The sequence below is a fragment of the Tiliqua scincoides genome, chromosome 1, assembly GCF_035046505.1.
Source record: "Tiliqua scincoides isolate rTilSci1 chromosome 1, rTilSci1.hap2, whole genome shotgun sequence".
Lineage (NCBI taxonomy): Eukaryota > Metazoa > Chordata > Lepidosauria > Squamata > Scincidae > Tiliqua > Tiliqua scincoides.
Window position 1 is genome coordinate 143,366,927 of NC_089821.1, and position 27,345 is coordinate 143,394,271.

At 43.4% G+C, this 27,345-nt stretch overlaps 1 protein-coding gene across 1 annotated transcript in view; it reads right to left on the reverse strand.

Moving 5' to 3' along the window:
- Window positions 1–2,048: 2,048 nt before the first annotated feature.
- The window catches only part of PCSK2 (proprotein convertase subtilisin/kexin type 2), a 105,131-nt gene continuing 79,834 nt past the window's right edge, over window positions 2,049–27,345 (reverse strand). Inside the window, exons 7-12 of the mRNA XM_066638562.1 lie at window positions 22,187–22,275; window positions 20,798–20,973; window positions 9,059–9,274; window positions 7,456–7,556; window positions 5,455–5,682; window positions 2,049–2,701 (exon numbers count right to left, since the gene is read on the reverse strand). Of these exons, the coding sequence (XP_066494659.1) occupies window positions 2,215–2,701; window positions 5,455–5,682; window positions 7,456–7,556; window positions 9,059–9,274; window positions 20,798–20,973; window positions 22,187–22,275 (1,297 nt within the window). The 3' untranslated portion in view covers window positions 2,049–2,214. The remainder of the gene's footprint in view (window positions 2,702–5,454; window positions 5,683–7,455; window positions 7,557–9,058; window positions 9,275–20,797; window positions 20,974–22,186; window positions 22,276–27,345) is intronic.

The following is a 27,345-nucleotide window of genomic DNA, read 5'->3' on the forward strand; positions in this document are numbered from 1 at the left end:
TTTCATATCAACCATCAGCATCATGAGTTCCAAACGTGGAACAAGCAACAGTAATGTTCAGCCTCCATTCTGTAGCTCACCACAGCAAGTAAATGTCCGTTCTTAGGTGGTTATATACACTACACTTCTTGCTTTGCCAGTTCATCATCAGTTGAGAATGGGTCATACCTTTTACTCTTTCCACAGGACCCTGTTTCCACTTGAGTCTGAAGAGAAGACACACCAATCTCTTGCATTGCTAGGCATCCTGACCTCATTGTATTAACACACCTCTCTCACCTTAGGGCACTCACAAATGCCACTGAGGATAACAGTTCATGCTTTGGACCATGAACTGCCACAGTGAATTGCTTCATAAGCTCACAGTCCAATCCTATGCATGTTTAGTTTCATTATGTCTAATGGGGCTTACTTCGTAGTAGGAATGGGAATGTAATCTAACACAGGTGCTCCTCTAGAATCTCTCTTATGTTTTCCAACACAACAATTCTACATGTATTACTTGCTTTCTTTAGAAATAAGTTCCATAGGTTTCAAAGGAACTAATTTCAAGTACTGTAGAATATTCAGAAAGTAGTTTGTTTAGATACTGAGTGAAAGGCATTTGCCAAAATGAGCTAAGATTTGAAATGTCTACCATTTTAAGCCATTTCTGCCCAACGTTACATATACGCAACACGGACCAAATGTGTACACCCGTGGGCTGGGCAAAAATGGGTTAAACTGCCTCTTTCATCTTGCTCTTGGGTGATATCTGCCACCATACTAATTACAAACATGTTTAGGTGTTTTTCTATAAAGACCAGGGATTTCAATATTCTGTTAAGCTCAAGCGAGAGGTGAGTGCTTGCTATTATATGAATCTGACCACAGAGCAACATGGCTTTGAGTACATAGTCCAATATGGGTATTGCCATCTGTTCCGCCTCAGAGTACATGCACAGCTAACAGAAGAAGCCAAAATTTATGTAATTTAGGGCCCAATCTTATCCAATATTCCAGTTCTGATACAGCTATGCCAATGGAGCATGCACTGTATCCAGCAGTAGGGGGCAATCACGGAGACTTCTAGGTAAGGGAATATTTGTTCCCTTATCTCTGGCTACATAGCAGCTGCTTTGGTGCTGGTATGTTGGATAGGATTGAGCCCTCATTCTGAAGTTTTGGTGGAACACAATGATTTCATTCTGTTCCTTGCCAACGATCTATAGAAGAAACTAGGCAGCTCTGCCTAGGCCCCAAAATACTTGTCCAATGGTTTCAGTTCAACAACAGTTTGCTGCAGAGAATCAATGACAAAATGACTCTTGATTTTGAGTAACATGATTACTCTTGAAATAAACTACTTTAACCGCAACCATAAGCCTCTCTTATTGCAGATGCCTAGACCATTTGTAGGAAATTATTTAAGACAACTACTAAAGGCATTGATTTGCGAGATGTGCTGTGGATGTGATGTGGCAATCTTTTGCACAACCCGGTCTACCCAAAAGACTTGTGATGGAGTAAGGGTATACACTTGTTCTTTAAGCCAGTACAAGGTCACATTAGTATGGGTTTTTTCTTTGTTTTTTGCCACAAGCACTATCTTGTAAATTGGTGGTTGCCCTCGTTGAGTCTGACACAAAAAATGAATCAGGGGAAGGGTGATCTCACTACTACCGTTAACTTGTCGTCAGGTTCCATACATTTGTTTAAGTGGCAAAAGCACATGGAAGAGTTCTATAACCTCCCTCGGGTCGAGTATCTGTTTTGATTGGTTCTAGATAGATGGTTGAAAGCATTTTATGCATCTGATTTTCTTTTTCCACTGTTAATACCTATGGCAGTATATATGGATTGCCAGTTTGAACATTCCCCCCCCAAAAAAACACACTCACAAATGCAAACCATGTTCACCACAAAAAAAGGATTCAGAATACTGTCACAACTTTGTTATCACTTTTTGCATGACAGTCCTTCCCCCCCACCAAAAAAAAATCTTCAGCCCCCCCCCCCCAAAGGCAGTTACAGTCATACACTCTTACAAAGTAATTGGTAGGTAATAATATATTTGTGGCTTAGGATTGAAAAGTTTCCATTGTAGTTAGATAACAGAGACAATTGTAAAATCAGAAAGTTAGGATAATGGACTAGAGACATTAAAAGGAAAATGCCTAATGAAGAAGTTTAGGAAAGGAAAGGGGGGGAAGGAGGCTGACATGCAAAGCAGTATTAGTTCTTGCTCAATATACTCTTGAGACTTCTTTCTACTGCTTCATCTAATTCTTCTTCCAACTCCTCCTTCTTGGACATGGCCAATTTAGACTGGTAATCTTTCACTATTTGGTCTATGTAGGGTGCACTTTGAGTCCCATGTAGCATTAATGTCCATCCCTTCAGGACTCCCTTCTGAGGCATGATACCAACAAACCCAACTTCCAGAACCCAAGTACCTCTCGGGTCTTCTCCCCAAGAATGCGTCGTCATGAAAGGCCATTTGTCAAAGCCCACTTTGGAGTCATCATCCCTTGGACGCCGACTCAGCAAAATAGATTTAGTCCCCATCGGAGATGTCAGGTTGATATTCAAGTCTCCTCTCCTGGTAGCGTTCACTGTGATAACAGCTTGAACATGTTCGAGGTAACGAACAAAGTTCTCCTTCCCCTCGCAAGCATCAGTTGTAAGAGTCAGGACCAACTTGCCGCTGGATGGTATTTTCCTGGAGTTTACAAATCAATAAAAATAACTTGAATAGGCTTGTCATAATATACATTTATGAGAGTATACACACTAAAATATGAATTTTCAACATTTTGTATCAAGAACATTATTAATCAAAGAGTGACCAATCTGCATTATTAATCTGCATGGTTAGAGGTTGAATGTAGGTTTTGAAGACCATGGAGCAGGTGAGGCTATGTAACAAATGAGAAACAGAGAAGATCATTCCCCTTTCTATACTAGACTAGGATCCTGCAGTTGTGTACTGAGCCTTCAAGAGCCAGACCAGAAGTTGAGTCAAGGCATAACAATTTCAGATTTTCTACAGAGGCCCTAGTGCAGTCATTCCCAAACTAGTGCAGTCATTCCCTAGAAAGCTAGCAGGTGGAATACTTGAGAAAAACCAACTGCCCTATACAATGTATAGGACTGTATCCCTAATGGGGAGCTGCCAGTTGAAAAATTTGGGAAACACTGCCCTAGTGTATGGTTGGGCTTGCTCTCCTCGGGGCCTAAGAAGTGAAACTCAGATGAAACTGGAATTTAAAACAGACCCCAGTGAAATCATGACTGAAGTGGCTTCAGGAAACATGAACTCTGGCCTTTGTAATAATATCTGTAGCACTTGCCTTCTCAGAACTCAACCTAACCATTTTAAAATGCACAATTCCAGTTTCAGCACTATCTGTTCACCAGGCTGGTCTTCTAGTCAAGTCTAGGAGGGATATATACAAAGGATATTGTGTGAATAATATCTAGGGTAGGAGACAGAAGGTAAGGCAATTGGTTTATATGGGAGGTGGAAGCAGGAAGACCGCCATTGCTCATTCTTCTGACAATACAGTTTGTGATGAAATACAACAGCAGAGGAAATCCATGGAGGCACGACTGAACAGGTCAGCAGCAATGGCTGGCTGGTTTAGACCAGCGAATGTCATGCCTCTGCCACTTGCTCTCTTTCCCACATGCTGAATAGGGCCCCTTCATCATCAATACCACACCTAGCCCCATTCATGTAACCTTAAAAAATGCCCAGGCTCTTAAAGTAAACACAACCAGTTATACTGACAGGCACTTCATTCGCTTTATTCTAATAAACTGGATATACAGGCAACCACTACGGGTCAACTTGAAGACCACACACCTGCCAATTTTCTCATTTGGTTTAATTATCCTGTGTTGTGTGTTTGCTCTGACAGTAAGGACATGTTGTAACTACCAATCCTTTTCTGTTCCTTCTATACACTGTGTATTCCTTCCTGGCCTGCCTCTATTTCCCAGTGGTATATTGCAAAATAAAGTTATAATGTACAACTGCAAGCTCATTATAGAGAAAATACTCCTTGCAGCACTCATTAGCAACCTGTGGAATAAAGGCATTATTATATTTTTTTTTTATATATAACACACAGGAAACCACATCCAAAATCACACAGAGGAATCCACTTTTAGAGTAGCCTAAAAAAATTGAAAGGTTTTACAAATGTCAGCCAGCATTCTCCTAGAATGATACATTTTTACTAGAGCTGAATCAAATGAGGCAGGGTCCAGTTCTGTAGACATTTTCACTGCCAGTGAAAGAACCCTTCCCCCCCCCCTTTCTTTTTATATTCTTTTGCAAATTGCTCATAAGGATGCAGGATTATGGAAAAAAGGGAACACATCTCACTTGCTCATGATTTGTTGCCCCAAATACAGTCATATGCAACTCGATCCTAACTTGCGCTGGAACAGGCAGGCCAGCATGCATGTGCTGTATCCAGTGCAAGTTTCAGGCAACCAGAGGCTCACCCTGAGGCAAGGAGAAACTTTTCCCCTTACCCGAGGAAAACCATTGCAGTCCCAATGGGACTACTCGAATCTGCGCTACCTCAATCGGCAGCCTGGGACACCCCTGGGCTGCCCGGGAACAGGGCTAGGATCCGGTTTAACTGCCAGGTCCTGGTCCCACCTCCTGCTCTCCATTTGCCTGCCCCCAGGAATGCCCACTGCTCGCCCGCCCACCCCCCTGCCCTGCAACGCCTCCCATCCATCTCCTCCCTGCCCTCCCCACAGCCCCTCCAGATCCCCACACCGGCCAAGCTTAGCCAGCACAAACTCACTCTCAACAGGACCTTGCACTGGTCAAAGTGCAGTTGCGTCAGCATGAAAGTGCTTTATGACACTTTCGTGACAACGTTGGGCTGGCGCAAGGGACTTGCGCCGACCCAACTGCACCTTAGGATTGCACCCTATCTTGGGCAGAATATGAATGGGGTCAATAATTTTGACATAGCTGATAGCATATTCAACTTCAAATACATAACCCTGTCTATGTTCTGCCCCAAAGAGGAGGATACCGAATAAAAACTTCATATGATCAATAATTAAAAAGATCTTGTTCTTTGTTATCAGTCTGGCAGCTAATCTTGAATATCTGTAGGAGGTGCAAGCCAACTAATCCTAACCTGCACTAATACAGCCAAACCACAGTGGCCTATGATGTATCCTACACAGTGTGGGAGGCTGTTGGAGGTTCCCTGGGAGTAAGGGAATATTTTTTCCAGCTGACTCCTGAGTTGGCGCAAATGTGCTTGACGGCATGTTTGTGACACTCAGGAGCCAGTGCAGGGAGCCTGTGCCTGTGTAAGTCATCCTTGGATTGAGCTGCAAGTAATTTTGTTATATTTGACTTATTTTAATGAGACTTTGTTTCTCAATTCTCTTTGTTTGCTCAATTCAGTGGAATTGAGCCCCTGAGGTTTCACTTACTGAGGCTCTTGTATCGATCCACCCACGCAATGAAATCTCTCCGGAACTGTCTTCCAGTCTTTGGCCATGGTAACCATTGCCCCAGCATCAAGGACGCCGTAGCCGAACAAGTGGTTGAACTCCAGGCCAACGCCGTTTCTTCGCCACTGGTGAACTTCATCATGAAGCTGGTTCCTTTTGGAGGTGAGCACTGTCAGGTGTTGCATGTCTCGCCAGGTCAGATCCGGGCTGCAAGACAGCAATACGTTGGAAGATAGTGTCTCTAGAAAGGCAACTTCCGAACATATCATTTTCTTTTAACTGTAGACAAAAATTGGCCGAAAGCTATGTCGATCCATTAGCAAAAACCCAAAAGGTATAGCAAAAACCTTACTGAGCCTATTGAAAAGATCACAAAGAAACAAGCAAGCTTCCAAGAGAATTTTTTAAAAAAACATATAACAGATCTGTTTCTGAATAATTGCAGGATTTTATATTTTCAGAGAGAAAGCAACCATTGCTTCTATGCCTCTGTAGACTCTGGTTCCACCTGAAATCCTTTGTACCAAGCAAATACTATATACGATATGAATGTGCAATACTAGCCCCATTCCATTTTTGAGACTTATTACAGCCTGGAGGTTGGCACTTTTTTCATCTTCCCAGCATTATCCTTTACTCCCTCTGTTCTTTTCTCTTTGTTTGTGCTTAATTGCCAGCCCTGTGAAGAGCTTTGGAGAACTGAAAACTATGCTCATTTCTTTGGGATTGTGTATTTCGTCCTAATAAAGGTGCTGACCCACCATTACAAATGGTTTACATCTCTCAACCGATTCTTACAAAGGAGTTCAGTGGTGGGTCTAAAAACTGGCACTGCTATACTACATAAAAATCATATTTCCACAAAACAATCTATACTGATAGCTCTGGGTCAGCCCATTCCTTTGTGTACTTTGTTCTTTCTCCCTATCCTGCCACTTCCCAGAGTCTTATCAGTTTCTTAACAATCGGCCCAAGACTCTGATAATGTTATCAGGGGCAAGGCTGTACTGCAGTAAAACAACTGCAGCTGTTGAATAAATAGATCTGTGGATGGATAACAGAAAACTATCCTGAAGGCAAATGCATCACAATAACAAATAAGAAAACAGAAACATGGATATTCAATATTGCAGCCAATTTAAAGCCGGCATTAACATTTAAGCAGCCTAGGAAGCATTCTGCCCTTACTCTCTAGTAAAACTATAGGAAATCCCTATTCTGCAGAGCTGGGATAGATCTTTGTGAACTTTTTTGTTGAACAGCAGTGTATAAATACTGTTGTTGTTGATGATGATGATGTTGCATTCAGAAAGAAGAGCACATGTGGGATAGAGAGAATTTCAATAAGAGTGTGAAAAAGCATGAAGAAAAACAAGGCCATATGTAAGAGAACATGCATGTATGAGCCAGACATACCTCAGCAGGACATGGGTTCAGCTGAACTTATGATAGTGATTGCATATACATTAGTGCAGGGGTGTCAAACTCGTTTCATACAGAGGGCCGAAGTTAGCATTCAGGGTGCCGGCTGAGGGCCAGAAATGATGTCATCAAGCAGAAAGTGACATCATTAAGCAGCTGATGGCCAGAAATCAGCACCTTGCTCTCATATAGAAGTTATTTAACTGCAAACGGCAGGAGGGAAAATACACAAATCTTGATCATATTTCAGGATATGGGAAAGCCCCATTTTCATGTGGGCTGCTGTTTCAGCGGTAACACCTCAGCACTGCTCAGCAGCTGAGAGACTGAGGGCCGGATAAAAAGCTTCCAGGGGCCGCATCCAGCCCCCGGTTCTTATGTCTGACACCCCTGCATTAGTGGATTCCTGTTCAAGAATATGCAAACTGATGTGCTGCTTAAATTAGAGAACATGACATTTCAAACTTCAATTCAAACAAGCCAGAGAGGTTTGCTCATAGCCATAAAGAGGAGTAAATCAAACTCTTAAGAATATAATTGATAGTTGTTTACACCCACTTCGCCTCCAGCGCAAGTGCAAAAACTCCTGCCGCCTCTGGTGCAGCTGCAGATGTTCCCGAGTGGCGCAGTGTACAGTTGCCATATAAATCTGTCGTAGCCTGCAACAATGCATCAAAAAGCTAATTAGAGCAATTCCACTATGAGATGGATAGATAAAAATAGCACAAACTAGACTATCTGCTGTTCCCCAAAGGTTTTATTTTATTTACATGGATTCTTTTCATTTACACAACAGGCAATAAATGAATAATTAAAAATGAGGGAAAAGTGGATTAAGCATAAATGTTCATTGAAAAAGTAACTCATCCACGATCCAAAATTCAGTCTGATATGGATATAAAATAGCTGAAGGGCAGCCTAATCCTATCTGCCCAAGCACCCAGAGGAACAGTGGTGCCAAAACAGTTGCCTCTGTATACGATGGGTGCCAAGGCAGCCACCAGAATTTTCTCAGGGTAAGGGAGTGTTTGATCCCATACCCTGGGTAGAACACAGCTGGCAGCAATAGGTCTCCTTGGATCTGCACCCATTATTAATAGGGCACAGAATTGAGGAAGCCTGTGTCAGGTTTCCCAGGCAGGCAGGGAGCACAGGATATGGTGGTAGAGGCTGCCGCCATCTCCACCCCCCTCTCGGGCCTGACTGTCCCCTCCCCCATCCAGTTCTGCTTTCCTCATGTCCCATTCACTGTGAAAAGCCGCTCCACCAACCAGATGTAATACTTACTGCTGGTTGCCCCACACCATCATTCTCCTGGCACTGAGGCCTGGAGCCGGTACTCTTGCTCCCTGAGTGCTGCAAACATGTTTGTGACACCCGGAGCTGGAGGTACACGCGTACTGCCAGCAATACGGCCCATAAGATTGAACCCCAGGTCATTTCATAAGCTGTAAAGCATGTTCATTCTATTACTTAGCATAATCAGACTATCTATTTGCAATGGCTAGCCATTAGAGAAGGCTGTTTAGCACTTTTCATACTACAGCCACTAGAGGGAAATATACATTTTCTGAAGAGCCTAGTAATAATCATAATGGTAACATATGTCCAATCTTTTTAAAGCTGTATACATCCGAGCTTTCTTAATTGCTATAACTACCATGGTACTGTAACTTCCTATGAAGATTTGAGGGGAAATGTGAAGAAGTTGGCTTCACCAGACAATGAACTGGTTGTGTGTTTCAACAGGCTTCTGAATCAGAGAGTAAGACACGCTGGTTGTCCCCACAGACTCTGCCTTACTCCCTTCCCTGATTCCTTCTGCTCACAGTGGGGACCATACAAATATAGGGCCATACTAATGTTTGAACTCTTCTCTGCATACTCAAGACCACTTGTGAGGAAGAAGGTTCTAGGCTTCTCCTTTCCTGGATATGCCATTTCCTTAACATCCCAAGATTATTTTATATAGAGAGAGCATTCAAACTTTCAAGTACTTCCATCTGCACCCAGAAGCAAATATATCATGTGGCACTTTTGTTTTCCCAATAGACATTAGACTAGAAGATTCAGTGAGGCCATCTGATCTGTAATAGCAGTATTAAAGGACACACTCATTCCTTAGAAAGGAACCAACGAACATCATAATCCTTCCACTCACCACCCCGGCTTCGGGATTTCTCTTTCTCCCATTGCTAAAAGTTGAGGCCAAGGTTGAGGAGCAGCTTTCATCATATAAAGCTGTCCGGCCATCATTGATAGCTGAGTTGATGGAGATGGTCCACATGCTTGACGCATAGCCATCACAGTTACAATCATCATAACTTCCTCCATCTCCAGAGGCCCACACATAGATGCTTCCCTTTCCACCACGGCCCTGCAGAAGGAGAAAATTCAGTCTATTAGATGCAGGTACAAAGACACGTTTGACTATGCAATATGTTGAAGAACCATTAAAATGGAGTAAAGCAGATTGGTGTAGATAAGTACACTACTACATAAAGTGGCAAATGTTTCTGAATGCTGTCATTTAGGGTCAATTGTAGCCACTTTTGCAATCTTTTGTGCTCAGAGTGCCCATTTATCTCTTTATTTTCCTAGTAAACAAAAGGTTTTTCCAACAGATAGTAAGACACACTGCAGAGAACTGACAGATGAATAATAGGGATAGAGGTAGAGTTTTGTTAAAATGGGTACAAGTCAATTTAACTTGCTCCATTGTTTGATCATCTGACAGTCAGGTACAATTAGAAAATGCGTGTTCCAAAAAGTTCCTGCTTTGCTCAGAAGTCTGGTTTGTCTTCTTCAATAAGAGCAGAGATTTATCTGTGACAACTAAATGACAGTAAAAAATTATGTTGGTGATCAAACTGAAGGGCTTCTCAGAATACTGTATACGATAAAATAAGCTTTGCAAGAGGTCAGCAGAAAGTTAATGCTGATTAAAATTTATAGGATAAAAACCATCTGTTGTTTGCTCTTTAAAAAAATATGTATGAATTTATTTTATAGAGTTAGAGCCTACTCTTCAGTGCATGTAAAATGACCATAGGAGATGCCCAAATCATTTTATATATGTGCATGAATATGATTTGAATGCATTCGTGTGTGCTACTCATACCAAGGCAAAACTGCCCATGAAGATTTAATCTGGTCCAATTTAAGAATTGGATAGTAGAAAGAGAAGAAACAAGCGCTATTCCTGGTTCATCCCTGTGGATCCGTACAAACAGGGTGTCAGCAGAGTGGATGTAAAGTGAAAGGAGAGAGGACTGACAACCTCAAACTTGGGGGCAGGGTATGATCGAGGATGAAAATGTCTATGGCCCAGTCCTAATAGTGCCTAGCACCACAGACGAGTGTTCCAGCAGCACAACATGCTTTCTGGCTGTTGCAAATGTAAGAGGCCAGAGAGCACAGGCTGGCTGCTTCTAGAAGCAATGAGTGCCTGGCTCTGTGTGGCAGCCTAGGATTCCAGACACACACCACCTCAGGCAAGATTACACAAGGGGTGGGAGGGAGGTTGGGCGTAGGTGGAATGGGGTTGCAACAAACGTTCCCTTGCCCCAAGAAGGTCTCCAGAAGTCAAAACTCCCCCACAAGATGCAGCAGATGCCTTACTGGCACTACTGCATTGCCATGTAGGGAGTTTTGGTGGATTGAGCTGTGAATCAGAGAATATGTTAGTCTACAACAGGGGTGTTCAATAGGTGAAACGCGATCTACCAGTAGATCACGAGGCAAAATGAGTAGATCGCGGAGTGCTGACCCCCCCTTTCAGGTGCCTCTGGGAGGAAACGCTGGGAGTAAGGCCCATTGTACTCAATGGGGCTTACTCCCAGGTAAGTGTGGCTAGGATTGCAGCCTCACAGCCTAATCCTAGGCATGTCTCGTCAGGAGTGAGTCCTGTTATACTCAGTGGGGCTCAAGGTACACCAACATACATTGTACACATAAATGTTATATGTTATGATGGCGTGAACATTGTAAAAAAAAACTCTGGTAGATCTCCGGGCCTTGCTGGGTTTCAAAGTAGCTCTCGAGCCAAAAAAGTGTGAGCACCCCTGGTCTACAAGAACATAATCTTGCCGAAGTTGAGCACTTTAAGCCTTCTGATTCATGCGCCAAATTCAAAGTCATCAGCATTCCCCCACTGAAGACAACTGAGTACCTTCAACTTGCCAAAAGTATAACTTGAGAATTCTCTTGTAAGTCACGCATAATAAAGAGAAATTAATTATCACCAACCCTACCACAATGGCACATCTATAATTCTAGACTGAAGGGGAATGAAAGATCCTGCAATAGGAAAGAAACATGATCAGCCTGCCATCAGGCTAGAAAATAAATGACTGCTTTTCTTAAATTCATTTCCCAGTTGTTTTTTGTTTTTAGCCTTTCCATCTCTCTGTTCAGTGGCTTACAAAGTTCTGACTCTGCTATTTGTATTTCTTTAGCACATTGTCCTCCACCTCCAAGCAATGAAAAATCCAACTGCTCATAAGTCTTGCTGAGTAAAAAAAAAAAAAGAGAGAGAGAGAGAGAGAGAGGGAGAAATACCATCCATTTTTAACACCCTTGCTTCTCTTTTCACTGGAGAACCCAATTACAATGCCCTGATTAGATTATAAATTCTTAATACTTCTCCCCAGGTCATTTCCATCTTAGCAGAATTTTTGTCCCTTAGGCACCGCCATGCTATTGAAGTAATATAATGTTCACCAGCAGCGCAGGAAGGAAGGAACATGCCACATATTGCACATTGTGTTGAAGCCAGCCCACTGCTTAAATAAATGAGTTCAGTCCATGAATTACTTCTTTTCGAAGAACCTACAGATATAAAAAGCCAGCATCATAAAAATGCAACTGGCCAAGGCCAGTTAATTTGAGTACTAATGGCTTCTATCCTTCTCAGCAGGGAAAAGTTGAAGCTAGAAGAAGAAAGTCATAAGATGCACTTATTACAAATATAAATGTGGGAAATCTAAGCACGTTGAGACACACAATTAAAATGGGGGCACACAGTAATACTTTAATATAGAAATGCCATGTTTATGAGATGAGCTAGCACTGTTGCTGAGGGCCGCAGATGTGTGGTTGGTCTGTGGAACCCTTGGCCACGGGATGTGGTGATGGCATCTAGTCTAGATGCCTTCAAAAGGGGATTGGACAAATTTCTGGAGGAAAAATCCATTATGGGTTACAAGCTGTGATGTGTATGTGCAACCTCCTGATTTTAGAAATAGGCTATGTCAGATGCAAGGGAGAGCACCAGGATGCAGGTCTCTTGTTATCTGGTGTGCTCCCTGGGGCATTTGGTGGGCCACTGTGAGATACAGGAAGCTGGACTAGATGGGCCTATGGCCTGATCCAACGGGGCTGTTCTTATGTTTTATGGCATGTATGTCAGAGAGCACGAAGGCAGTAAGCACTGTATATGATTGGATGCATAGTCTGTACAGTTGTAGACATGAATTTCAATCCATATGAGGGATTTGGGAGCAGGGCAAGCAAGCAAAATTCTGAGTCTTATTCTCTCCTCATCACGTGTTCATTTGCACCCCATTATAACATCTTCAGAAGTCTAAGTTAACACCAGTGCAGAAGGTCTGGATACCACCATTACCCTGAGATGAGAAGAATGAAGCCATTTATGGCTCAGAGTACTTCAAGAATTCTTGAAGGCATTAAGCTGACAGAGCCTGAGGGCAAAAACCATATTGGTCCATTATGCCTTTCCTATCTTATCAAGTGACCTGTTTGAGATTGTGACTCACACTGGAAAACTCTAGAGTAGACTGTCCTAGCTTCGAGGACATCTTCTGGTGCAATCACACCACATTTGAGAAGAATATTCTTGTAAGAGAAATATACCACAAGTAAAGGTAGGAGAAAATGATGATAACAAAATAAAAACACCTAACACCACTTTCAGCACTTCTAACTTTTGTAAGGGGAAAAAAGTATCCAAAACTCAGAAAAAAACCCGTTTTATTTGGTTCTTATTTATTATTTAATGGGGAGGTGCATGCTTAATGAGTGTGACTGCACCTGTTGACACTACACCACCTATATCACTTACTTAGTAGTCTTTTAAAATGATTATAATTCATAATTAGAATGCAAATTTTGAATAAAAACACATAACATTGCTTTCTACACTTCTAACTTTTGGAAAATACTGAAAGCTGTTAAAAACAAAACCATTTTCTTCCACTTCTGACTACAAGGTAAATATTACTTCTGATGTTCTTGCAGCCCCATGAGATGACTACAACTGCAACTACATATTGATCTCCTTGGCAAACATCTTTGTATGAGAGGCTTTGGGAGGATTTTGAACATATTTTGATACCACCAGGCCATGGATCCATCTAGCTAGGCATTATCTACTACACTGACTGGCAGTGGCTCCCTAAGATTTCAAATGTATTTTACAGCCCTACCTTGAAGGTGCCAGGGATTGAACGTAGGACCTACTGCATTCAAAGCATGTGGTCCATTACTGAGCTACAACCCATCTCATTTTAACCACAACAACACAACCATCCCCTAACTAGGTTATGGATGAAAGTCTCCTGAATTGTAAGGGGAACTGCTCACTCAAACACTGTGTGGAACTTGGTTGCTTTAGATTAGTCTGGTGTAAAAGTATTTTATTCTCCTGTGCCCCTTTCAGGCCTCTGAAAAGTACTGCTTGCAGTTGAACAGCACATTAAAATTCTCCATGTGTCTCTTTTGCTTTGCCAATATTTCAGTTCTCCTCATTTATTCATGAATAATCTCCTTGGCATATGAAAATCAAGCCCCAGACTGCAAAGGAAGAGTTCACATGTTTATTCGTGTTGGAGTTTTACTCAAGATCCAGGACATTTCTGTAGAATAAGTACTATTCTGCTTTCAAAATAGTGAGAGATTCGAGTTACATTATGTATTTCACACACACACACACACACACACACACACACACACACACACACACACACACACACAGAGAGAGAGAGAGAGAGAGAGAGAGAGAGAGAGAGAGAGAGAGAGAATATGTGTAGGGGTGTGTTTTTTTTTAAAACAGAAGTTCTAAACATGACTCATAAGGATACCCCAATTCTGAACAATTCAAAATACGTGCAAAATTTTCAGTTCTTTTCTCCCCCCTCGATGCTTAAAGTGCTTAAGGGTCCATCATAGATCATGGATCGATTTCAGATACAGAGCTCTATTCTTCTATCAGACCCAATTTGTGGAAACGCACTGCAGCTCAATATGAGATGATGAGTGTAAGCAGATCCCAGCTGGATCAGACCAAGGTTTCCACCTAGTTCAGATTCCATTTTCACTAAGTGACCAGTCAGATGCTTCCTGTTAGTCTACAACAGTCATTTTCAACCACTGTGCCAAGAAAGGTCTGCAGATGCGCTATGGGAGTTTGGGGGAGGGTCATTTATTAGTAGGGTATCTGGTAAACACTCTTACCAAGCCTGCCTCTTACCAGCCATTCCCCTCCCATCACTAAAAGAGTGTATAAAACCTTTTCAGCACATCAGCACATCTACATGCAGCACCATGTAGGAGCTGCTATTTATGCAATGCATGGCTATATAGCTGCAATTTCACAAGGAAATAACAAATACCACTGGAACAAATGGGTACACAGACCCAGGCAGAGCACTGGCTAATAGGGCAATTTAATTAATTTAATAGGACTAATTAATTTAATTTAATAGGGCAATTTAATTGATCAATCAATGTCTCATAACATTTTCACTAAGAAAACAGTTGTGACTACTCAGATTGTTTATTGTAATCATGCATTTGTAATAAGCATACAAACAATTAAAGCGTGCAACATTGGTATGGGAAATACAGTAATCCTGATTTGCAGCATTTTGATTTTTGGCTCCAGTCTATACAGATGATTAGAGTATCTGATCATCAGTGTATGCCAGAGCCTACAGGTCTTTAAAGAATCCATTCTGGTTCCATTTTAGACTGGGCCAGAATAATTTGGGGTCTTCTCAAAAATAGATCTGGAGAGAGTAGACTCCTCAAATCAGATATCTGAACTCCCCTTTTCCCCACCCTCACTTCACAAGTCAGAAGATCTTGAAATATTACTGAAATTCTAGAGCAGTGGTGGCAAACCTATGGCACGCGTAACAGAGAGGGCATGCAGAACCCTCTCCGTGGGCACCCCCGAGAGGGTGCCAGCAGCTGCACGTCTGCCATGGAAGGCTGAGGAGCCCGCACAGCCACAAAGCCAGCCTCCTCCTGCTCAGCAGCAGCTGGGGCAAAGGAGGGAGGGGCGAGGCCAAGGGGGAGAGAGGGACAGCAGGGGGATCAGGCATGTGGGGGGGCTGATGCCAAAGACCCAGGTGTGCTCCCAAGGCACCCCATCTAGCCAGGCCACCTGGGGAGGAGGAAGGCTGAGAGGCTCTGTGAGGGGACGTTTCTCACATCACCCGCCCCTCTGCCCAGCAGCCCAAGAGTAAGGCGGGTGGCTCACATGCTGCGCGAGGGCGCAGCGTGTGGGCAGGTACAGCGAAGCTGCTGCTGCGGGCTTTGGGGCGCCAGCCCTGCACGTGGTGCTGGCCCTGACTTACCAAGAAGTAAGTCTCATTAAAGCCATTGGGGCTTGCTCCCAGGAAAGCGTGGCTAGGATTGCAGCCTGAGAGCCCACCCTAGGCATGTCTACTCAGAAGTCAGTCCCATTATAGTCAATGGGACTTGCTCCCAGGAAAGCGTGGCTAGGATTGCAACCTTAGAGCCCACTCCTGTGCATATCTACTCAGCCCCATTAGAGTGGATAAGGCTTACTCCCAAGAAAGGGTGGTTGGCACTGCAACCTTGGAGCCCGATTCTGTGCATGTCTACTCAGAAGTAAGTCCCATTAGAGTTGATGAGACTTACTCCCAGGAAAGAGTGACTGAGGTTGCAGCCTTAGAGCCCGCTCCTGTGTGTGTCTACTCAGAAGTCAGTCGCATTAGAGTCAATGAGGCTTACTCCTAGGAAAGAGTGGCTGGGATTGCAGCCTTAGAGCCCACTTCTGTGGGTGGGGCTTTTTTAAAAAATAAATGTTTTCTTGTTTGAGAAAATGAGCAGTGGCAAGGTCTTGCAGCCACCCCCTCTCTACCAATATTTCTTTACCCACCATGTAATTAGTCTGTGGAACTCCTTGCCACAGGAAGCAGTGATGACAACTTGCCTAGATGCCTTTAGAAGGGATTGGTCAAATTTCTAGAGGAAAAGTTCATTACGGGTTACAAGTAATAGTAGCTAAAAGATGTTAATGTATGAGTTGTTTTTTCTAAACTAAAACCTCAGTATTTAGGTTAAATTGCCGTGTTGGCACTTTGTGATAAATAAGTGGGTTTTGGGTTGCAGTTTGGGCACTTGGTCTCTAAAAGGTTCGCCATCACTGTTCTAGAGGGACATCTGTGTTGTTAATCTGTTGCATGAGCAGATGCATATGATGGAGTGAACTCTAGTCATGAAAGCCGATGTTAAAAAATAAATATAAATGTTTGTTATTTATAATAGCTACAAGACTATTTGTTATTATGATTATTATATTATTATTAATATGGTTGCAGGCCTTTCAAGAATCCTTTTCAGATAAAGAGTAAAGCACTCCCATCTGTCAGACTTTGGGGATAGTCTCAAAGTTGGATTGGCTGACCTACGAGAGAGCTGAAGAGCTAGATGGAAGATAAATTGCTGTGTCCTACTGATGAAACAAAGGTACCATGTTCACTTGTTTGACTCATGTAAGGGTGGCTGGGTGACATTTACACACACAAAAACATATATGTCAGGTTTAAAAGTGAATTGTGTCTCCAATCCCAAGTCAGGAAAAAAAATGCTCCTCAGTTAACTAAAGTGTGGAATAAACACAGAAATACTGAGTACATTCCAGAAACTCTTTGTTTTGCCATATGAGCAAAATTTTTATATATACCATGCGTGTTGAACAAAAACTTTGCAGAAGGTACGCACATCAGCTAAAGACCTAATTATGATAATCTGAATCTCGGCTGACATTTCCTGGGAGTCAGCCCCATTTAACTCAATGGAGTTTACTTCTGAGTAGACATGCATAGGCTTGGACTGCAAGTAAACCTTTCCTAACAGCCAAACTATACACTACACTAAGGTTGCAATCCTAACCTACTTTCCAGCACCAACATAAGGGCAATGCAGCTCCTAGGCAAGGAAACAAACATTCCCTTTTTTTGAGGAGGTCTCCATGAGTGCCCCCCCCCAACTGCAAGATGCAGCACATGTCCTATGGCACAGCTGTGCCAGTACTAGAAAATGGGTTATGATTTAGCCCTAAGTCAGTCATTAGCACAGACAAGCTTAACTTTTCTTTAAAAATAGATCCTGGGCATGGCAGTCAATAGCGGTTTTTCATCCTATCCACCATCTCAGTCCTGTTCTGGATTCCCGCCCCACTCCCACTGCTGCTATTGCAAAGGAGATAAAGGTTCCATTGGTTGCATTCTTATTTTATGTTTACCTGGCAACAAACCCCAACTGATGTGGGACTAAATTCTGAGCACACGTGCATACAGAGTGGGCTGCAAGAAATCTGGAACAGCAACTAAAATGCCATTATACCATTGATGAAAACGACACTTGTCTGCACTCTTCTAGCACAGAACACATTTTGAAGGTCATGTTTGCTGCCTTTAATATTTTTCTTTTCTTGTTAGCTTAATATTGCTGAAGGCTTGAACTGGAACATCCTAGCAGAGCTGCTTATTATCTGGTTTGGCAACCATCACTGAGTGCTTTCCAAAGAAAAGAAAAACCTTGGATGCTTCACTGCATCATCTAAAGACAGAAAAGAGAACGAAGCAGGGGATATGAGAAACAAGGAACAGATAACTGCATGACATTTAGTATAACCTTTGGGAAGCATAAGTAGCTCCCCTCAAGCTCATTCGAAGAGCTACCTTATTTGTAATTTGGAAGTTCCTTCATCAGAGCTGATGTTCCCACCCTGGGTTGTGCTGGGCAGGCTGGGAAAGAAGAGGGATACTGGGCAGGGTCACTGGTAATAATTCAGTTAGCCACACCGCCCACTAGTAAACAGCCTCACCTCTGCAGATGGCTTCAAGTCCCACTATCTGTCAGCTTGGGGCACTGGATTTAGGTTGGGTGGGCCTGAGGAAGGACTACTTCACTCTGATATGCCCCACTAATAATAATAATAATAATAATAATAATAATAATAATAATAATAATAATAATAATAATACAGGTATTTCTATACTGCCTTTCTTGGTCCTCAGATTTCACCTCGGACTTTATTCAAGGCAGTTTACATAGGCAGGCAATTTAAATCCCCGTAGGGATTTTTACAATTTGAAAGGTTCTATCTTTCAAGAAACCACAACATTCAGATGTTGTGAACCACAACATTCAGAAGAACCACAACATTCAGAGGGTCTCCTTGCTCTTCTGTCTAAGTGCAGAAGAACTTCAACAAAGTCTTGAATAATAAAAACTAACAAAGACGTGGAAGAAAAATGTGACTCAATGGACACAATGAAGCACACAATAACACAGAATTAGGTCTGCTTAAGTCCACTGATCCAGACTTCAACTAACTATGTTGAACTGTGGCTTCTGAGCACAGTGAGCACAAAATAGACTGGAAAGAAAAAGAATATAACTCAAGTGCAAAAAGGGCAGAAAAAACTGGACAAATGAAAAGTATATGGGCTGAATATTTGGAGACATGAGCTGCAATGCATGCTGCTGCAGGGGGGATCTCAAACTCATCACAGCTGCCACAGATAACCTGCAAACACATACATTGTCCTCTGTATGCATTTTGACCATCTACACAAGGCTATTGTCTCAAACCCCACCCCAAGAGGGTACAGTCAACACACCACCAAGGAGACTCTGAAACAAAACAGCATACAGTTTGAGATATAGCCTACACATTCATTAATTTGTCCCGTCCTCAAGTTTTTGTCTCAGTTGCTGTCCCCAAATAACTTCACAAATGCTCTTTAAACTTCCTCGAACTTTTAAAAAATATATATATAAAGCATACACACAAGCACATTCTTTTAAGGCATCAAATTAGGGCTAGTAGATTGGCATGTCTCTGATGCAGTTAGCAAGTTTGCAATTTGGAGCTTGGGGGAGACAGCACTTTTAATCAGTGAGCTTATCCTCTGATGGGTTTTTGTTGCAGCCATCAACCACTGCCAAGCAAAGTGCGGTAATGAACACACTTCAGGAGAAGGGCAAAGGGGCCTCTGGCATGTGATCAAACTAATTAAGCATGTGGATGAAGCTGCAGATAGAACGAAAAGTCACGCACTGGAGAAACAAACAAATTGAAAGGCTGCAATAGAAGGAAGTCTTCCTCAGTCCTATGAAGCACCGTGCTGGAAGAACAGTGCTTGATAGAGTCTAACACAGGCACATCAGCACATTTCTGTGGTGAATCGGGGACTAAGATTTCACTCAGCAGTGCCACATGGCAGCAGGCAGGGGCATGGAGTAAGCTACTGTGTGTCACTGGGGCTTAGCTATTAAATACTTTCTCCTCTTCATAGTCTTACTAAAATGCCCCCAAATATTTGTTTTTTACACTAATACTGCTCCTTCCATTGTGTGCTTGGGGCACTTACCAAAACATCCTAGAAAACAAACAGCATACAATAATAAAAAGTCCAAATTTTTTAAAAAAACTACCATTACAAGAATTAAAGAAATATAATCAATAATAGAACCAAATATATCAAACTGCAGGAGTCCTCCTAGAAGAACAGAACAACCTTTATTTGGCACTAGAAAGATTACAATGTGAACACCAGACAAGTCTTCTTGGGAACAGAGGCTTCCAAAGGGGGCAAAACCACTGAGAAGGCCCTCTAGTGGTCACCCACCTCTTCTCAGATGGCAGGGGCAACGAGGGGAAGGCCTCTAAAAACAGTCTTAGTACATGAGTAAATTAACATTGGTCCTCAGCCTGGGGATAGTTTTGGACTAGCTCTACTCCTGGATTGGCAAATGACAGGAGTGTTTTCATCCAGCTGGTGCACCATCTGCACCCGTTCCTGGTTCAAAGAGACATGGTGATAGTCACGCATGCATTGGTGACATCTAGACTTGATCACTGTAACAAGGTGGGACCTTGGTAACCACTGATTTGGGATCCACTGATTTGACTCATCCATACTGAGGTCCACCTTTAAATGCCTTGTAACAAGGAAAAAAAACAACACCAAAATCCAGTTTGTTACCTTTGTGCTGTTAAATAATTATAATTCCATTCCACTAGATTCCATTATTCACCCCATTTAGTGGCTGAACGTGATATAGTGTCTATGCCAATGCATTCTGGGACAAGAGGAGCAAGAAACCTGGAAGTGGGTCTTTAAAGTTATTTTTCCATTGATTTGGTATCCACTGATTTTTTTTATCCACCAAAGGTTCCAGAATGGAACCCCAGGGGATAATGAGGCATGACCTATACTACGTGGGGCTGCCCTTGAAGACTGCCTGGAAGCTATGATTACTACAGAACATAGATGTCAGGTTGTTGGCTGGAGCCAGAGATAATAATCATGTCACATCTGTTATACCATCTGCATTGGCCGCCTGTACACTTCCAAGCACTATTCAGAGTTCTGACTCTTGCCCTATGAAGCCTTTAAAAGCCTGGGACCCAGATATTTGAAGGACAGTCTCTCCCCATTTCAGTCTGCCTGAGGTCATCCGCATTAATGAGCTCTTCTGATCTCGAAGGCTATAAGATGTAAGCACTTTCTATAAAAGGTCAAATATTCCATAACAGGAATATTCACTTTCCATAACAGGTCAAACAGGTGACACAATATTAGAAATATTTCAAAAATTTGAAAACAACCATTACCTTATTCACACCATCAGCCATGGCTTGTAAAGTTAATTCTCTGGGTCCATCCACAGTCTTACCATTATCAGTGGGACCCCAGCTGGCACTGTAGATATCTATTACTTGAGGCATGTGGCTGATAGAAGAAGCCTCTATAATGTCAGTCATAAATGGCTGATCCAGCATTCGGATACCTATTCATTTAAAGAAACGTAAATGTAGATAATGAATTGAGAAACAAGCTGAAGTTTTAAGGTTTACATTGCTTTCCAAGTCAGAAAATCGATAAAATCAAATTTTGATGAGCATTTCCTTACAGAAAAAAAATGGTTCATCTATTTGTTCACATAAAGATGGAAGGCAGAATTCATCAAATTTTATTTCTGAATGCAGCGTTACAATTTTGCAATAAAAATGTGTCCAGTGTTTTAAACTCAGCTTAATTAGTTTACACCATGCAACACATTTAAACTTTAGGTTTACATATTTAACTTCAAATTGTGTGTGGTAGTAGATTGCTATCATATCAAAAGTTAAAACACTAGAAGGAAAGGCCTTTGTTCAAATTGTTAGACTAAGCATGGAATTTGAATTGCAGGGACTGTACTCAATTTTAATGTTAGAAAAAGCCCAAGCTCCCTAGACATCCAATTCCTTGCCACAGGTCTTTGAGCTGATCAACGTACAATGCAAAAGGAGATGGAACATGGAAGCAAAAGAACTCTGGACTATAATTCTGGACCCTCCTGTCTCATCCCTCACCCCACTTCAGACTGAAAATGAGAATTGTTGTATTTTTAATGCTCCCCACCAAAAAAAGAAAAAAATTCTGAATGCAGTACATTAGCATATCTGAGAAAAATCAACTCTCTTATATGCTAATTTTATTCCTTGATGTCAGCTGGCCACTTGGTGGTGCTCTAGATCCCAACAATAACCCTAGTTGTTAAACCATGGATGTGTATGTAGCCGTCCCCAAGAAAGACAGCTGCAACATCTGCACTGCTCATTCCACCACCATTGAAGAGTGACAACTGCCCAGGACTTCCATTCTAAATAAAAATTATCCCAAAAGGATTCCTGCCAAGAACTGAATGTGAAAGCTGTTTAATGATTTTTGATTGTTTCAGAGCAATGGTGGTCAAAACCAGGGGTGCCAACTGTGACTTAAAGCCCAATCCTGAGCTGCCTGTTGCGCTGGGATTGCAGAGATGCTGAAACGGCTGCCGCAGCATCCTACTTGCAACAGGGTAGCCACTGGCGGCTCTCCTTCCCTTGGGTAAGTAACCCCGCAATGGGGCTACTCAGTTCTGTGGCAACCCTTGGGCTACTGTAGAATCAAGAACCTCCAGGTTGGGCTTGTGGGCCTGCAACACAGCTAGATTTATTCTCCACTGTACACCGTACCTGCCACTTTTGAATTATATGCCACGCCAACTCCACAGATGTTGTTGTTTGCTGCAGCAGACACTTCCCCAGCACACCTGGTTCCATGGCTGCAGAGAAAGACAAAGATCACATGAGAATCAGTGTCCAAAGGCCCTTCCACTGCCTATAAACTACACATTAGTATTGGGGATACCCAGGGTGCCTATCCGCTCTCTTGGTAGGCTGAGGCTAGGATTCAAAGAGCAATTCATCTATTTCTGTGCTCCTAAGGAGACTTGAAACTTGCTGTTTCTTCAACACTGCCACAAAGCAAAATTCTAGGTTGAGGGGTCTGTTCAAAAACCACATACTACATGGCATGGATTTAAGGAAAAGAAGTAAAAATCTCACTCAGAATTCCCAAGCCTTTTGGCAGTAGCGTAGCTAGGGGGGTGCAGGGGGTAGCAAATGCACCGGGCTACGGCTGCTGGAGGGGCAACATCAGGGGCTGAGGGGCAACATAGGGGCGCACGCGAGTTACCTTGGGCTGCTGCAGCCCCGCCAGGCACATTGGCCAGCAGCCGAATACAAGTTGCGTGCTCGTGAGCAAAGGCAGCTCAGGTGGGGCTGCCCCTCTCCCTCCTGGCTGCAGTGTAGTCCATTGCCTTTTGAGCGCATGAAAAGGAGAGGAGGAGATGTGCAGCCTTTTGAGCGCATGAAAAGGAGAGGTGGAGACGTGCAGCCTGTCCATGGCAAGGCCCAGAAGGGGGTTGAACCTGCGACAGCAGACACAGCTGTGCTCCGTTGCACCTGAGACCTGGGGGGAGGCTGTGGGAGACTTTCATGGGGGGGTGCCTTGGTGCGGGGCAGCTCTGCAGCCCGCCCTGCTGAGAATGAATGGCTGCCTGTGGGTGCTGGGGCAAGGGAGCTTCCCCAGTGGGATCACCAAGCACCTCCGCTTCCCATCAGGGGCAGCAGCTGGAGGGAAGGAGGAGGAGGAGGTGCTACCACATCCCACACAACCTCAGAGCACAATTGTATGGATGTCTACTTGGAAGTAAGTCCCATTGTGTCCAATGGGGCTTACTCCCAGGAAAGTGTGGAGAGGATGGGTGCCTCAGTCAGGCACAGCTTCCTCCCGCTGCCTGCCCCAAGTCTTCCTCATTCCAGCCACTGCGAGCCTTTCACTCACTGCCAATCCTAGGCACTTCTACTCAGAACTAAGCCCCATGATAGTCAATGGGGCTTACTCCCAGGAAAATGTGGAGAGCATGGCTCCCTTGGAGCCCAAGCCTAGACATGTGTACTCAGAAGTAATCCCCATTGTGTCCAATGGGGCTTACTCCCAGGAAAGTGTGGAGTGGATTGCAGCCTCAGTCAGGTACGACTTTTACCCGCCGGACCACTCCAAGTCCTCCTCCCCGCAGCCTCTGCAAGTGAGGCTTCACTCAGAGCCAACCCTAGGCACCTCTACTCAGAAGTAAGTCCCATTATAGTCAATGGGGCTTACTCCCAGGTAAGCGTGGCTAGGATTGCAGCCTCAGACAGTCAGGCACTGCCCCGAGTTCTCCTTCCCACTCAGCCACTGGCAGCGAGCAGGAGCGCTTCTCTACAGCCTCCTCTCCCCGCCCCTCGAGGCAGCTGAAGGACCGAGCTCTGCCCGCCAAACAAAATGGCCCCTGGTGGGGGGCATGCCCCGACCTCCCCTCACATGGGCGCAGGGCTGGCCTCAATGTACCCATTGCCCCCATATCCTGGCTGGTGGGGCGAGCGCCAAAGGTGATGGATTGCTTCATTTGGAGAAGCTTGGGGGTGAGTAGGAAGGAGCTGGTGCGGGGGGGGGGGAAGGAAGCAAGCAGCTTGGGGGATGTGGTAGATTTATTTTGCAGTTTTTAAAAAGTGGGTATGAAATAAAAACCCCGGAGTGACGACACTTCAGGGGCATCAACTTGAGCTCTGCACCGGGCAGCAGGATTGTTAGCTACGCCACTGCCTTTTGGCATGCCTGATGTAACTCTTTGGATCCCAGGCAGACTCAACAACAGATACCCAAGATGACAGTGAAAGCTCACTAAATGCATTGAGCAAATTGTGAAATTTTACTTAGAGGGATAATTTATTTGATTTGTACTCTGCCTTTCTCCCCGAAGGGCACCCAAGGCAGCTAGCAACAATAAAACATAATATACAAAATGATAAAATACAGCTATAAACTATATAAAATAAGCACTAAAAACAGACAACATAAAACAGTTTAAAACAGAGCAGCCAGCAGTGAGAGATATGAATAAAAACATTAAATATCTAAAAGCAGCCATTGTAGGGCCTCAAAGGCTTTCCTTAATAAAAATGTCTTCAGGCCTTGCCAGAAAGTTAACAAAGATGAAGCTGTCCTCCGTTCCAAAGGGAGGGAATTCCATAACACAGGCACCACCACCGAGAAGACCCTGTTTCCAGCCACCATCCCCCTGACCTCTCTCTTTGGCATCCAGAATCATGCAGAATTCAGGCAGAAAACATGCAGAGGCCACGATGGAGACACTTCGGATAATCAGCAGTTTTGTTTGTTTTAAGAGGGCTGTAACTTGGATGAGCCATCAGTCACATCACATTTGAAAATAGTAGGCTCTGCACACACGATGTGGGTCCAGCTGCCTCCCAGCATTACAATTTGCAAGAAAAATGAACATTTTCATAAGCTGAATGCTGGTTCAGTCACCACACTTGTTTCCCCCCTTCATGCTTCAAGCAGACAGCCCTCTTAAAACAAACAAAAAGGATCTTTACTCATTTATGTATTTTTCATCTTTCCCTTACACAACTGATCTAGGACTGGAAGGAAGGGGGACGTCTTGGTGATCTCACAGGGATCAGACAACTGGTGCTAAGAAACAGATGGCTTGTGCTGCAACCTGCAGAACTGTGTTTATTATTTTTTTCCAGAGCCCAATCCTGTAAAGCAGTGTTTCTCAAACTGTGGGTCAGGACCCACTAAGTGGGTCACGAGCCAATTTCATTTGGGTCCCCATTCATTTCATTATTTTATTTTTAATATGTTAGACCAGGGGTGTCCAAACTTTTTGGCCAGAGGGCCGCATCAAATATCTAGCACAGTGTTGAGGGCCAGAAAAAAAATTAAATATAAAATAAATAAATATGTTAGAGATGGACCTTAGATGAATGAATAAATGAATGGGCTCAAATGTCCAGGATTTCTCCAAGTACCAACACAGCCCAAGAAATAAAGCATACACTTAAATGGACCCCCATTCCCCTGCCCCACAAGCACAACTCTGGTTATGTTGGTCAGCTGGGCCAGAGGCTCTCAGGGGATCAGAGGCTGATCGTGGGCCGGATAGAGGCTCTCTGCGGGCCACATCTGGCCCCTGGGCCGGGGTTTGGAGACCCCTGTGTTAGACTGATGCTACCATGGTATATGACTGCATTTGGGGAAACGTTACAGACCTGTAGTTTTAACAAGCTTCTACGTATATTCTTTGAACAATGATAGTCAATGGAACTTACTCCTGGGTAAATGTGAGTAGGATTGAAGCCTAGGATTGTTCAAAATGGCCCTGCTTGATGATGTCATTTCTGGTCATAACATCACTTCTGGTGGGTCCTGCCAGATTCTCATTCTAAAAAGTGGGTCCCAGTGCTAAATGTGTGAGAACCACTGCTGTAGAGGAAAAGGAACACTGGCATTAAATGCAATGAGGACACTTGCAAACTGGACCCTTTACTAATGCTTTACTAATATTATGTCTTTGTTCAAGAATTGAAGAAGAGGATCAACTAAGGTGCTAAGCTCACAACAAATGGGTTCGAGTCGGTGGCTATGATCGGTGTTTTCATTGCGTTTGGATATGAATCTTTAATTGAGGGATTCAACAAAACTACAGTGCAGTCACTTCCAACAGTCTTCCACTTGTTTTAGCCAGTTTATATGGGAACGGAACATTTCTTTGACCAAGATTCTTAATGAAACATGTTGGGAACACAAACTGTAGCAGCTGTCCATATGCACAGGTCATATTTACTCTAGGGCAGTGTTTTTCAGAGGTACTTGAGGTAGTGACTCCTCGTAAGTATCCTCCTCCTTACTCCTGGATGCCTGCCACCCAGCAGTGAGACCAGGAACACAACAAACAGCAGTAGGAGGTTCGGCATGGTGGACAGAGCTCCAAAGCATGCTTTTCCATGCTCTAAACAGCCTTCCCGTCCACCCAGAACCTCTTACGGGTGTTTGTCACATTGCATCTGGCCTCCCAAGCCAGAAGTAACTGGCAGTGATGTCATAGCCAGTTACTTCCAGTGATACTTTGAAAATGTGGACCATGTGAAGTGGTACGGCAGAGGGCAAACCTTGAAAAACAGTGCTCTGGTGTGAAAAATGGTGCCTTTCTAAACAAGATATTTAAGTTTAGCTGGGGGTGGGTTTGGAAGTTTGGTTTTTTTGTTCTTTGTTTTCTATACATGAATTTTTAAATCTTAAAAAAATCTTTCAAAACATGTAGCAAGGACAAAAAAAAATTTTTTTTTACTTTGCACAAGAAATGTCCATCAGCAAAAATGGGCTTTGTTGATATTGCTATGAGAGGAACTGAGGAGCTGCTGCTGTGTTGCTAGGCATCTGTCATCCAGCATCTGTGGACTACATGCAAGGTGTGCAGCTGTTAACAGTGTGAGATGCTGTCTTAAATCAATTCTAGGTGGAAACTGCAGACAGCCAGCCCACTCTCTCCCTCTCACATAGGAGCAGATATTACACTTAGGATTAAAATCCATTTTAGTTCTTTTCCCCCCTTCAAGTCAGGTATGCATTAGAAAAAGCAAATGGCACAGAAGTTTAAAATCTCATTCTTCCTGCATTGCAATGCTTCATAGTTAATATAAATGACTTCCCAGTTATATTTCAACAATGTCAACTACAAACAAACAAGGGGAAGGTATATGTTTTCAGCTGTCAAGGGGGGCTTATGAATCATGATGAGTCGATTGGCATGGCTGTCAGGAGGCCTTGAAAGGGCTGTAGAACCAGCCTCATAATGAGGCAAATGGAGATTTTCACCTTTAGGTGGTGAATTATCAAGGGCTGTGGGGGTGGCCCAGGCCTCTTGGCTCAGATGGTGGCTCATGGCAGTAGCCTGAGCTGCATTTGAAAAGGAGAAGGGAGACAGAGTGAATGAAATGCAGGT